This window comes from Bos javanicus, chromosome 11, assembly GCF_032452875.1.
Source record: "Bos javanicus breed banteng chromosome 11, ARS-OSU_banteng_1.0, whole genome shotgun sequence".
Taxonomy (NCBI): domain Eukaryota; kingdom Metazoa; phylum Chordata; class Mammalia; order Artiodactyla; family Bovidae; genus Bos; species Bos javanicus.
The window spans coordinates 13,288,656-13,303,743 of NC_083878.1; the positions used below are offsets into that span (position 1 = coordinate 13,288,656).

Here is a 15,088-nt window from a genome sequence, read left to right on the forward strand (position 1 = left end):
AAAAGCAAGAGAGTTCCAGAAAAACATCTATTTCTGCTTTATTGACTATGCCAAAGCCTTTGACTGTGTGGATCACAATAAACTGTGGAAAATTCTGAAAGAGATGGGAATACCAGACCACCTGATTTGCCTCTTGAGAAATTTGTATGCAGGTCAGGAAGCAACAGTTAGAACTGGACATGGAACAACAGACTGGTTCCAAATAGGAAAAGGAGTACGTCGAGGCTGTATATTGTCACCCTGTTTATTTAATTTATATGCAGAGTACATCATGAGAAACGCTGGACTGGAACAAACAAAAACTGGAATCAAGATTGCCGGGAGAAATATCAATAACCTCAGATATGCAGATGACACCACCCTTTTGGCAGAAAGTGAAGAGGAACTAAAAAGCCTTTTGATGAAGGTGAAAGTGGAGAGTGAAAAAGTTGGGTTAAAGCTTAACATTCAGAAAACGAAGATCATGGCATCCAGTCCCACCATGGGAAATAGATGGGGAAACTGTGGCAACAGTCAGGCTTTATTTTTCTGGGCTTCAAAATCACTACAGATGGTGACTGCAGCCATGAAATTAAAAGACACTTACTCCTTGGAAGGAAAGTTATGACCAACCTAGATAGCATACTCAAAAGCAGAGACATTACTTTGCCAACAAATGTTCGTCTAGTCAAGGCTATGGTTTTTCCTGTGGTTATGTATGGATGTGAGAGTTGGACTGTGAAGAAGGCTGAGTGCCAAAGAATTGATGTTTTTGAACTGTGGTGTTGGACAAGACTCTTGAGAGTCACATGGACTGTAAGGGGATCCAACCAGTCCATTCTGGAGGAGATCAGCCCTGGGATTTCTTTGCAAAGAATGATGCTAAAGCTGAAACTGCAGTACTTTGCCCACCTCATGCAAAGAGTTGACTCACTGAAAAGACTCTGATGCTGGGATGGATTGGGGGCAAGAGGAGAAGGGGACGACAGAGGATGAGATGGCTGGATGGCATCGCTGACTCGACGGACGTGAGTCTGAGTGAACTCCCGGTGTTGGTGATGGACAGGGAGGCCTGGCGTGCTGCGATTCATGGGGTTGCAAAGAGTCGGACACAACTGAGCGACTGATCTGATCTGATCTGATCAAGAACACACAGCCTTGATAAAAAATATTGATCTATGGTTGAAGTACAAAGCCAGTCTGAGGTGATCCTGTAGGGAGGGAGCCAGGAGAAATACTCTAACCTCATTCTATTCAATCTCTTGCCCTGGCTCCTCATTATTCAAAGCCAGTAAGAAGTGGACAAGCAAGGGATGCAGTTCACATAGGTTAGCCTCTTAGGCAGAAAGCAGGGTGGGAAAGGGTAGAGTGGATCTGGAAGGCCAAACAAAAAATATCTTAACAGTTCCTAACCTGAAGGACTTCTCTCTTGGATTATCTCTAGGTTTATAACACTCAAATTATAAAGAGAGGGTTATAATAACTATATCTAAAACTGGAACTGTCCACAGTGGGAGCACCCAGGCCCTAGAGAATACTCCTTCAATGGACACTCTGTGGTAGAAATGCCATGGAGAATCTCAAGCTTCTGAGGACTGCTTTGGTGACCTCTGACAGCCCTCCCAGAACTGAGATTCCACTGCCAAGACAACCACAACAAACAGCCTGAAAAGCAGGGAAACCAGGCAGTGTGGAGGTCCTAACCACTGGCATCAGGGCTCAGGCGGGAGTCGGAGGAAGCAGACTGGGGTTATCCACAGGATATGACAGTTACTCTGTCTGTGTGGATGCCTGAAGCAAGGCTGAGATGAAAGAGATAAGAGACTAGTGGACATCAGCCACAGATGAACAAGGAAAGCAGTAATATTACATTACAGAAAATATGGGGGGAAAAAGCCTTTCCCTTACATCAGCGTCAGAGCAGGTGGAATGTAAAAATCACTGTGTAAATGTCATTTTCCTAAATATGAGATTTCCTCTCAAAACTCTGCAAATTTTCCCTTGACGATGGGATGAAGTTCAAATTCCTTACCTCAACATCTAAAGCTATGAGTCTGAGAGAATGCTGACAAAACCTAAGAAAATGTGTTAGTTCTCAGAACTGAAAACCCAGAGGTAGGGTGGCTTCCACGTTGGTCCCCAGTGGCAGGACTACCTAGAAGGGAAGAAATGAGTGCTTCACAAGAAAGCATCAGTAATCACACATATACAAGCCCTCCTAAGTACCTTTCATTCCCACCTCTAATCCTCACTTCCCCACCACATCAACCCTTCTCTCTCAGGTCTTGGAGCTACAGTATATGTCCCTTTAATTGACATGCTGGACAGATAAGATTGGAAGTTTGAAATACTTAGGTACTAAGCTCTTCTACTCAAGGAGAAAGGTGCCCTGGGTGAACACAAGAAGGCATGATTTTTGCCTTCCTTCAAACTGTAGGTCACAGGTATAATTCCACGTTTAATGACACAATGTATTTAAGTAAGAAAGTCCTGAAATACAAGCTAATTGCTTAATCAAGGGCTCCAAGAAAGAAAAGGAGATTCAACATTGTTCTGTTGAATTCCATTTCCTTTTGTCTAAGTGTTCCTCAGTTTTCTAACATAATATAGCTTTAAATATTCTGAGTTAGAAGAACTTGGTTGGGTCACACTAAACAAGAGCCCCAGCAGCTCACAGTGAAGTATGGCGCCACTTCTATAACCGCAGAGTAGTTGTATCTCAGTGCAAAAGTTTGAACCTCACCTTTGCAACATCCCTGTGGTGTCTTGACCCCCTCCTTCCCTGGCTGTGACAGCTGACCACAGGGGTTTGCCTTGGGAAGGTGGTGGCAACAGGTCTGTTGGAGCTGCTGCTGCTGCTGCTGCTAAGCTGCTTCAGTCGTGTCCGACTCTGTGCGACCCCATAGATGGCAGCCCACCAGGCTCCACCGCCCCTGGGATTCTCCAGGCAAGAACCCTGGACTGGGTTGCCATTTCCTTCTCCAATGCATGAAAGTGAAAAGTGAAAGTGAAGTTGCTCAGTCGTGTCCGACTCTCAGCGACCCCATGGACTGCAGCCTACCAGGCTCCTCCATCCATGGGATTTTCCAGGCAAGAGTACTGGAGTGGGTTGACATTGCCTTCTCCGCTGTTGGGAGTTAGAGGACTGAAAATTAGAAAGTTTCGGACAACAGGGCCATAACAGGATAGATAACACTTGAGTGCACATCCCAGTCAGTCCCTGCAGTGTCTGTTACAAGCCAGGCATCTTTTCTTTGGTCCTTAAATCATGACTAGCGCCACCTCTGGGGCCTACACACACCTGGAGTCAAGAGGCTGTCTTAGCTGCAACCAAGCCTAGGAAGAGGTGGTGCATGAATTACAATTACACTTCCACTCAAGCCTCTGGCTAATCTTTCCAAAAAGGCACCAACAAACTCCAGGTGCCCCCTCCTGCCCACAAGGAAGCTTTTCTTGGCAAGTGAGGAGAGGCTTAGAGGCTGCAGCTGTTCTACAGGCTGAAGGAGTCACCCTAGATGCAGCAGGGCTGCCCCTGCTAGGGGGATGCAGCCCACTAGCAGGAGTGTACAAAGGCAGAGCAATGGGCATAGTCTATTCCATAAAGGCCCAATTGGGAAAGGGGCAGTCTGTAAAATACTTAAAAATAAAAAAAACTGAGTATGACTGCTTTTTATCATCATCATTTACTGCAGGCAACTCTATACAATATTAGTAATAAAATACCCTACCCTCCCAGAGACCACTCCTACCAGTGAGCTACCAAGATTTTCCACCTTATCCACTAATGCTTTTCCAAGTAAACAAAATACTCCATCCCTATGCAAGGAAGGCCATCCTTCTTCCTTCTCTTGACTCCATCACTATGTTTTATCTATCAATTTCTCTTCCTCATGACTCCAAGGAGTTTAATCAGCTGACCAGAACTCTGAAGGGTAAAAAAAGCATGGGGCTCTGGGATAACGGTTTTCAATCCCAGTGCTAACACTTGCTAGATGTAGTCACCATCTCTTTGAGCTTGCTTCTTCATTAAGTAGAATGGGAATTATCATAGCATCAATTTCCTAGGATTATTTCAAAGATTAACTGAGAATGCTGCAAAACATTTAGCATTCTGGCACATAAATAAGATTCATATTCCACATACTCCTAGATTATGAGAAATAAATACTACAAGTCCACACTCTACCAGACAATATTATTTTTTCCACTCACTCCTGACTCTAGTTCCAATGTCTAGTTTGATAAATTAGCTCATCTTACATAAGAAAGAACTTTCATACAAATTATATGTCTACAGTCATTGGAGTTGTTTACTCACAGGTTGTATTACTTTCTCTGTATGAAAACTTAAAATTTAAGACAAGTAAAACCTTCATCTACAAGTTTCGTGCCCACCACAGTACAAGAAGCTGGCCAAGTGAGGATGTGCCAACCACTTAGTTTCAGTTCATGCCTCAAGTATACTTTAGTTCAATTGAAATGTATAGTCCATTGACATTTCATAAAATTATTGATACACATAAGGTCCAAGTCTATCATCTTTCTGTATGTTTTCAAATAGAAAACTTAATCCTTTATTTGCCCTTTCCTTTTTTTGGGGGGGGGGGTGGTATATTATTTTTTAGTAATCATTTATCTTCTTTGTTGATTTTTTAAATGTTATGAGTTTTTTTTTTTTTTTTGGTTTGGTGGTAGATGGTTAATTTATCACCATCTATCTTGAGTTATTATACCACTTCACAAGTAACATAAAAATGAAAAACAGCATAATTCCACTTTACTAACCTTCCCCCTTTGTTGTAATTTTTCTTTTCCGTATGTTACTTCCATGTTTTACTTTTCCATGTTATTCCATATTTTACTTTTCCATATGTTCCAACTCTCAACATCTATACCTCTCAGCATTCAGCATACGTGAAGTTGTCAACTCTCTTTTTATGCTTTTGTTACCATATAATCCTTTGAAAAAGACAGGAACATGATTTACATACAACATATATACACATACCCTTTAAAAGTTCAGCAAATACCTCAGAAGCCTGTAATGTTTTGCTGATCAAGATTCATAGATGTCAGGGCAGAGTATAATGGTAGAGAGTCAATCACAGAACCCTATCTCCCTTTTTTCATGGACTCTGTAGCACAGAATTCGTTTTCCATTTCCCACTCTCCCTTTTCAAATCTTCTTAAGATCTTCTTATAAAAACCACTCCTTTAAGAAAAAAAATACTAAAGTTTTATTAAAAGATGTACTTCAGCTCATGGAACATGTAATTTTAACTTCAGCAGTTTTGTAATATATGAAAGATTCAGCATCTGGCAAATCCCCTCCTATGTTTATAAAGGATTCAGATATTCCCAGCTTCTCCTCCACCTTCAACCTGTTTTTTTTGTCACTGGATCCCCATTAAGGTTGGGTTTACCAGGTGGCACAGTGGTAAAGAATCTACCTGCCAAGGCCAAAAACCCAAAAGACATGGGTTTGATCCTTGGGTCAGCAATATACTTTGGTATAGGAAATGGCAATTCATTCCAGTATTTTTGCCTGAAAATCCTACAGAGGAGCCTAGTGGGCTACAGTCCATAGGGTCACAAAGAGTCAGACATGACTGAGCACACAAGCATGCACAAGATTTCCATTTAGGTTAGCAATCAACAGCACAAGGTTATTTGATTATCCCATGGGTATGACTGCATATATACATAAAAATACATTACAAAATTAACAAAGAAAGGTTACTTGTATCAGAAAGAAAACCAAGAGAATGGAGATAGAAACCAGGCTTCTTTTTAAGTGTGACTTTAGAACCATGTAAAATGTTTTATGTAACACAAAACTAAATTGAAAAGGTAACCCTTAGAAATAAAAATGAAATTAAATAAACCTCAATGTTAATCTAGATGACAGCCTAACTGTTAACTATTGGAGGTGACCTGAAAGCCCTATACTTTGAAGACAACGTGAAAGGAAAGTAGAAAAAAATTTTTTTATTGGAGTACAGCTGATTTACAATGTTGTGTCAGTTTCAGGTATACAGCAAAGTGAATCAGTTATACAAATACATATTTCTGTTTTGTAGGTAAGTTCATTTGTAACATTCTTTAGATTCCACTTATATGCGATACCATGTATTTGTCTTTCTGTGTCTTACTTCACTTTGTGTAACAATCTCTAGGTCCATTCATGTTGCTGCAAATCAGGTCATTTCATTCTTTTTTTTACAGCTAACATTCCATTGTCGATACGTACCACATCTTCTTTTACCCATTCCTCTGTCGATTGAGATTTAGGTTGCGTCTATGTCCTGGCTATTGTAAATAATGCTGCAATGAACACTGGGCTGCATCTATTTTTTTGAATTATGATTCTCTCTAGATACATGCCCAGGATTGGGATTACTGAATGATACGGTACCTCTATTTTTAGGTTTTTGAGGAACCTCCATACAGTTCTCCAAAGTGGCTATACCAATTTACCTTCCCAACAGTGTAGGTTTCCCTTTTCTTCACACCCTCTGTTAGTATTAATAGATTTTTGGATGATGGCCATTCTGACTGGTGTGAGGTGATACTTCATTGTAGTTTTGATTTGCATTTTCCTAATGGTGCTGAGCATCTTTTCATGTCCTTTTTTGGCCATGTATATGTCTCTTTGGAGTTATGTCTATTTAAATTTTTCACCTGTTTTTTGTTGGGTTGTTTCTTTTGATATCGAATTGCATGAGCTGTTTGTGTATTGGTTTGGCCCAAAAGTTTGCTCAGGTTGGAAAAACCTGAAAGAACCTTTTGGCCAGCCCAGTTATTTCGGAGATTAATCTTGTTGGTTGCTTTGTTTGCAAATATTTTCTCCCATTCTGAGGATCATCTTTTCATTTTGTTTATGGCTTCTTTTTATATGGAAAAGCTTTTAAGTTTAAAATTTTGTTTTTAATAATCACATTGTTGGTTGTGCTCTTGGTATTGTTAATTTTAACTGATGTCCTTAAGAATCAGAATTTCTAACATAGGACAAAGATTGATTTAGATTTAAGACAGAAGAGATTAAATACATCTGGTCTTAGTTGTGGCATGGGGGATATAGTTCCCTGACCAGAGATTGAACTTGGGTCACCTGCATTGGGAGCGCAGTCTTACCCTTTGGACCACCAGGGAAGTCTCCATGATGCATTTTATTTTAAAAACAAAACATATAATTCCAAGTTCCATCTACTAAAGAGCAATAACCAAATACAAGCAATGAACACCCTAAATAGCCACTGTTCTTTAAGAAATGGCTGACTTCAGATCTAGGGCAGGAGGTATATAAAACAAGTGTGCAAAACCTTCACATACGAATAGCAAGGAACCTATGAAAATTACTTGTGTCATGTTAAAAAGAATGAAAAGTCAAATCAAAAAGGCCAAAAATCAAACAATTTGAACATCAACAGGCTAATACTGCAAAGGTTTTGCAACAAATATACTAAGATTTATGAATTCAAATACTTAAAATTTGCTTCTCAAACTATGTGATGGATCAGTTTAGTTTTTAATCTATTTTTAACCCTATTTTTCAATCTATCACAGACTAATATTTGTACAATTTTTTTAATCAAATAAAAAACAACAAAAAAAATACAAGCCCAATTTTAAAAATTATTAGATCCAAGAGACAGTCTCTGTCAAACTGTGATAAAGTTTCCCAACACTTTCAATTTCTGTACTAATACCAGTTTGTGGACTGGCCCTAGATCCAAAGACCAAATTCTGAGTAGCATGGCTTTACAGAACTGAATATCTCATTACTTTATTATATAAAACACCAAAAGAGAGTCTATATATTAAAAATAATTTAAAAGACCTATGAATACTAACAATATATGGATCTAACTTTGATCTTGATTAAAACAGTAAAAGAAAAATCATTTATGAAAGAGTAGAAAATCTGAACTCGATTTTTATTTAAGAAATATTTTTAATCATATTATCGGTTATGTTAAGAATCTTTATCTTTTAGAAATACATAATGAAACATTTATGGGTAAAATGACATGCTGAGATTTACTTTACAATGAGAAGTGAAACTAGGTAATTAGTATGTATAAATAAATTACTGTATTCTAAGTTTTAAAACCTGACTCTCATACTTTTTTTTAAAAGAACTCAAAAGGAGCCGTTTTGGAGAGGCAAATTTCCACCACATTCTTTGACAGAAAGGATAAAAAAATCTAAAAGCTTTTATAGAGGTGTTGAACACAACCTTTTCTTGCTCTGGTGTCTAGATAAAGAAATGATACAAACTATGATGAAATGATAAAAGTTGCAATCCAATTATATCCCTTAACTAATAAGCAGAACTACTATGCAAATGACAGTCCATGTGTGTAGTGTCAATAAAGGGAGATATTTTCAAGCTTTTCTGGAAAAGTCTAGAATACTTCTAAGATTATATGCAAAGAATATATGCTTATTGGGGGGGGGGGGATATAAATAAAAATCTTTCGTATTTGGAGCCCTAAGATAAAACTTCCCAGTCTTAAATATGGGCAGCAGCAGAGAGGACATTGTTTACTACATATAGTGAAAACATCAACATCTGTTACTAGGATGAAACACATAAATCACCTCTACTATACTTTTGCACTTTAACAGCTCCTTTTAATTTAGAATCTCAATGTCCCGATAACTAATTTGAAGGAAATTAGTGTTTCACATTTAAACTCTTATGATTAGGGAATTCCCAGGTGATCTAGTGGTTAGGACTATGCTTTCACTGCCATGCCCTGGGTTCAGTCCCTGGTTGGGGAACTGTGATTCTGAAAGCCACAGTTCAGTTAAGTTCAGTTGCTCAGCTGTGTCCACCTCTTTGCGACTCCATGGGCTGCAGCACACCAGGATTCCCTGTCTGTTACCATCTCCCGGAGGTAACTCAAAACTCATGTTCGTCGAGTCCGGTGATGCCAGCCAACAATCTCATCCTCTGTTGTCCCCTTCTCCTCCTACCTTCAATCTTTGCCAGCAACAGGATCTTTTCAAATGAGTCAGTTCTTTGCATCAGGTGACCAAAGTATTGGAGTTTCAGCTTCCAATGAATATTCAGGACTGATTTCCATTAGGATTGACTGGTTTGATCTCTTTGCAGTCCAAGGGACTCTCAAGAGTCTTCTCCAACAGCACAGTTCAAAAAGCATAAATTTTTTGGCGCTCAGCTTTCTTTACAGTCTAACTCTCATATCCATACATGACTACTGGAAAAACTATAGCTTTGACTAGATGGACCTTTGCTGGCAAAGGCACAGCAAAAATAAAAGTTCCAGACCAGGGAATGAATGAATGCAAGCCTTGGCAGTGAAAGTGCCTGCCAGCACCGTATACTCCAATGTTTTAAGAGTTCTTCTCTCTCTTGTCACCTCATTCAGCTATATGGTTTTAATAATTATAATAGACTCTTGGCATTCATAGGCCATCCCTCTCCACACACCATTCCTTAGTTTGTGGCATGTGGTAATATGCCATTTTGCTCAGGCTATGGTTAAGTGTGAACTGAGTGTGCACTTAGTGTGGTGAGCAACAACAGAAAAATGCTGTCTTGTGTTCTTCATTTCTCTCTTGCTGACTGTGAGGTAGTGTGTGCTGTTATGGGAGTAAGAGATCTAAACAAATAGTTGTTTTTTGTTTCCTTCCATTCACCCTCTTTGTTAATTGGTGCATTCTAATAAAAAGAGGGGCTTCCCTGGTGGCTCAATGATAAAGAAACTGCTTGCCAATGCAGGAGACACAGGTTTGATCCCTGGGTTGGGAGAAGGAAATGGCTACCCATTCCAACATGCTTGCCTGAAAAATTTCATGGATGGAGGGCCCTGGCAGGCTACAGTTAACAGGGTTACAAGAGGCAGACATGACTTAGCAACTCAAACAACAGCAATATTAAGAGATGGAAGGATCAGATATTAAAAATTCAAAGTCAGTAGGCTTATGTCTGAAGCACAGTTTCATCTACAACTTCACAGTACAGGACTGTGTCCAGCACCTAACAATTCAGTGAGTTCCTTTTTTGCACCTTTACAACTCCCTACGAACATATTCAATAATAATTCAAACGGTTTACAAAGCAATTCCTGTGGTCTATAGGAAGTAAAAGCTGTTCTGTCTTCACAGTTTCAAGGTAATATTAAATGACTTGCTAGGAATCACCTTAAATGGGTCCTGGCAAAAACAGCTGTTACCAGAAGCAGAAAAAGTATCTTTCTAATCCATTAAAAAAGTCAAGCAAAGTTTTACTCAAACCTACCTGGGCTAAGCATGCCATAATTAAATTTTATCCAGAAAAACTGAAAATTTTAAGAAATCTTTGACCTGTACAAGGATAGCTGAAGCAAAGCCAAACACTGTCATGCCTTGATTCCTAGTAATGTAAGAAGGATCCCCAAGCACCCCAAGTCACAGTGGTTGTAGAGAAGCCTGTCTGCAACCAGAGGCAAGCAAGTCTTCAATAAATCAGCCACAAACACAACATGATATTTTAAATATACAGTAGGAACATTTATTTTAACACTTCTAAAAGATATTTCTCCATGCCTGATGATTTGATATAAAAATCAAACCCATCATACTTTCCCCATCAGTCTCTCTACATCAAGGGCAATCAGAAATTTGTACAACATGAATATCTGCTTCTGAAACAAAAATTACAAATTAAGTGATAACAAAAATACACAAATCAACTGGACCCTAAACAAATTTCTAATGAATTCTTCCCCCCACCCCCTCAATCACCTAGAGCTTCTTTCTTCAGCCTCATTCTGCTCCTTTTCCTTTCTTTGCTTGGCCATGAACTTCTGTTAAAAGCAATTCATAATATAAAATATTTATTAGATGCTGCTTTGCTGTGTTACAATTATACCTAACACATTTCATTGTATTTACAATTTAATAAGCTTGATCCTACAAAATAAAGATTAAAGAAACAGTGCCTTATATTAACATTATTTCTTTTCATCAATCATCTGGTATTTATGATATAATATGCATTATATTGATGCTTGGGGACTCAGTGGTCAACAAGATAGGTAAGACCCTTTACCTCATGGAGCTTACATTCTAGTGGGGAAAGAGAAATAATAAACAATTAAGATAATTTGGGGGGTGGCAGTAAGTATTATAAGGGAAAGAAAGACAGTATAGTAAATGAGACTGATTCTTTTTTAGGTGGGAGGAGTTCTCTATTTTAGCTAGGTCTTTTCTCTGTCAAAGGCCTTTCAGGGAAGCTGTTGTTTGAGCTGGGATTTAAAAGCGGATGAAGAACCAGTTAGACAAAAGGGGTTGCAGAAGGGCAAAGGAATAGCAATATAAAGGTGCAAAGGGCCTTTAATATAGGAAAAATAAAACAGAGACAAAAAAGCTGGAACATGGTGAGCAATAATAGGAGGTCAGAGAAGCAGAAAAGAATCAGATCATGTAGGGCCTTAAAGACCCACAATAAGAAGTTTGGATATTATTCTAAGGGTAATATGAAGCCAGTGGAAGATTTCGAGTGGAAAAGTGACATGATAACTTAAGAGCACAGGTAGCATAGCACAATGTTTAAGGGAACAAGCCTAGAATAAAACAAAAGTAGGTTCAAATCCTAAATCTGCCCCTAACTAGCTATGTGATCTTGGGGATTAGATCCTTGCGTTTAGATACTCTTTAAGTTGACTAGGGGATTGAATAAGCTTCCAGCAAATAAATAACAGCTCAAAGAATATTAGATGAGTGTCTGTGCCACAAATTAAATATAGAGGATACACAGAGCAACTCTCAAACATTCAGGAGGAAATGAGAACCACTGTTTCAACTCTGGCTAATGATGATTCTCTGGGGTTGTATTCTAAATGCTTCCCAAAGATATTTACAACTTAAAAAGGGGATAGTGGTAGTAAGGAAATGGTTTAAATAAAGTGGATTCTTTTGCTAGACAAGTCCAAAACATTAATACATTATGTGTCCATGATTCTGCAAGAGGGCATCAGATTATATAGTTTCCCACACTTTAATGGAGTGTCACATGGGACTGCTGCTGCTATTGCTGCTAAGTCGCTTCAGTCGTGTCCGACTCTGTGTGACCCCATAGACGGCAGCCCACCAGGCTCCCCCGTCCCTGGGATTCTCCAGGCAAGAACACTGGAGTGGGTTGCCATTTCCTTCTCCAATGCATGAAAGTGAAAAGTGAAAGTGAAGTCGCTCAGTTATGTCTGACTCCTATCGACCCCATGGACTGCAGCCCACCAGGCTCCTCCATCCATGGGATTCTCCAAGCAGGAGTACTGGAGTGGGTTGCCATTGCCTTCTCCGGTCACATGGGACTAGTAATACACAAAATCTACTCTGGCAAATGCTACCAGAAAATAAGGAATAAAAACTAGAAGTTAGTGCCAAGATACAGTGAAGGACACAAATAAACTGGCACAAACCTTAAAAAGTTGTTTCAAGGGGAAAGAAGGTACATTTTATAAGGACACTTCAGTACTTTAACTGTAGTAACAACATCTGAAGATTCTATGAGGAGTTAAGAATAAAAAAACTTACCTCTGTATTTTGCTTATGACGTGTACTCTTGCAGTGATTTGTCATTGCTTTTTCATCTGAGTAGAAGAGGGAACAAATTGGACAGAAGAATCCAGCCTTCGGTACAAGAAAGTCTAAATCTTGAAAATTCAGAAAGAGAGAAAGGGAAGAGGAAGGGAAAAAAAAATCAATTATATTCTTTCTATAGCTGTGTTAATAAATTTATCTAAACATGACAAACATACTACACACAGCATATACTTACATATATATGCAAACACAGCGATCAAGAGCAATTAAATTTCTAATCACGAAACTGAGGTCTTTATTTTTAAATGAATTCTACAATATTCCAGAGCTTCCAGGATGCCAGGGCACTGGAAAAGAATCTGGCAGTCTTTGAAATAAATCTCTTAAGCATCCACTGTTGGTTTTTTTTTTTTAAAGAAATGGTATAATGGTATGAAGAGGCAAAATGACAGGCAACTGTCTGCTTGAGGAATATATTAGGTAATGCCTAACACATTCAGATGCCCCCGGATCATCTGAGCTGGCTGGCTCAGCCCTGGCTCAGATGCCCCCCAGCTCATCTGAGCTGGCCATGAACAAAGTTTGCTAGCTAAGCTTTTCTAGCATGTCCTAATACTCAACTGTAATTTCTGTCTGGGAAAGTATAACTCAATTTTACCAGAGCAACAAAGAGAGTACCTATCCCAGACTTCAAGAGTGCAATAAAAATATCTTTGCCAGGTAAAAACACAGAAATGCCAGTGCGCAAAACTTGTTAATTTCCACTCTAATTATCTAAGCAAGTTCACCACATTACTTACCTAAACAACAGAATACTTATTATGATACTGAATCTTTATTTCACGTGGATAAGGAAAAATATCATTTTTACTTTACCTTCAGGGACATCAGGTGCCACTGATCTCCCTGAAGAGTCCTCAATCTTCTTGCGTTTCTGTTCTGGTTCTGAATCCTCTAATCCAGATTCTTCACCAACCAAAGTCATTAAATTTTTCAAAGAAAAAAAGTTACTCAAAATAGATTTACAGATTTGTCTTTTAATGTTTATGAAGTTGTGTTGGTTTCTGCTATACAATAACACGAATCAGCCATAATTATATATATACATCCCCTCCCTCCTGAGCCTCCCCCCTCCCCTCCCCCAATTCCACCCCTCTAGGTCATCACAGAGCGCCAGACTGGGTCCCTGTGTTATACAGCAATTTCTTACCAACTATCCACTTCACACACAATAGTGTATATATGTTGATACTACTTTCTCCATTCATCCCACTCACTCTCTCCCCCAACTGTGTCTACAAAGTTCATTCTTTACATTTGTATGTCCATTCCTTCACTGCAAATAGGTCCATTTCCAGATTTTGTGAGGCTAACATCAGATAATCCCTGCCTTCAAAGATTAATTTATGGATCATCTCTCTAAGGAAACCTTTCTCACCCAACTATTTTTCCAAGAGTCTTTATATATGGAATAAATGGGTAAATCAGTTCAACTTTATTAAATGGACTTAAGGATATGGGACTAAAGTTTAACAGCATATTTATACATGATTCCAGAAAAAATTCAAAGGTAAATGGGAGAAGTTCGAGTTCTACATTACGGATAACAGCATGTGTATGCAAAAGTGCTGGGTTGGGAGAAGAGTGTAGATTAAAGGGAAAAGCACACGAGCAGAGAATAATTCTGACAGCCTCTACAGAAGCCATTCCAACCAAGAAAAACAGAGTCTACACTGATGGACTAAGAGCCTTGTTACACTGAATCACAAGTAAAATTACAAACATTCAAATCCAGCAAAGTGAATTAACATCTAAGAAAGTACTCAATGTTATCAGCAGACTGCATAATATGATCTTGGGGGAAGACAAAACCAAAAACTGGTTCCAAGCAATTCTAGTTACCCTAAGTAGGTGAAATACCTAACTGTAATATAGCACTTGACAAATCTTTTATATATATATCCCATTTGGCTTTTAACACATATGAGATAGGCAGGTCAAATCATTACTATCCATATATCTTCACAAAGGAGAAAGCAAAACCAAAAGAGGTAAGAAACTGATTTTGTTCAAGGTTGCATAGCCAGGAAGTGATGGGAGATTTGTGACTTCAAGTTCAGTGCTCTCCCCGTGTAACTGGGCCACCGTTTACCACATCTGAGGGGATGGCTAGAAACTACTGAATTCATTATTTACTCTTCTCTTATTCCTTTCATTTTATCAGTCATCAAGTCCCAAAGAGTTGATTAAAAAGACTGTCTCCCTTTTCTTGACTTGATGGTTAAAACAGCCTCCAGTCTCTTGCTGTAAGAATTTATTCCCTTACCAGAGTAACAAGCTTTCTCAAACACACTTGCTCCTACCATTCCAAAGGCACCTTTATCTAATAATAAAAACAATACCATGTATTATTAATATATATGTTACATAATAATTAAAAGATTAAAACAAATATTTTAAATTTAAAATTCTTTAAGAAATTACTTTCTTAAGCTAGGTTTTTCATCAAACATATTGCCCAATAATGAAAATAAATGGTTACAAAAGCAGTAAA

The 15,088-nt window shown here is 38.6% G+C and overlaps 1 protein-coding gene across 7 annotated transcripts in view; it reads right to left on the reverse strand.

Moving 5' to 3' along the window:
• Positions 1-10,476: 10,476 nt before the first annotated feature.
• Positions 10,477-15,088, reverse strand: part of ZNF638 (zinc finger protein 638) — a 90,784-nt gene continuing 86,172 nt past the window's right edge. For 5 of the 7 annotated variants that reach the window (XM_061431974.1, XM_061431969.1, XM_061431971.1 and 2 more), the window contains 3 exons: positions 13,411-13,500; positions 12,526-12,644; positions 10,477-10,796 (listed from right to left, as the gene is read on the reverse strand). In XM_061431974.1, coding sequence (XP_061287958.1) covers positions 10,731-10,796; positions 12,526-12,644; positions 13,411-13,500 — 275 coding nt within the window. In that variant the 3' untranslated portion in view covers positions 10,477-10,730. Of the gene's footprint in view, positions 10,797-12,525; positions 12,645-13,410; positions 14,918-15,088 lie in introns of those variants that run through there. The other 2 variants (XM_061431972.1, XM_061431973.1) reach the window with 2 other exon arrangements.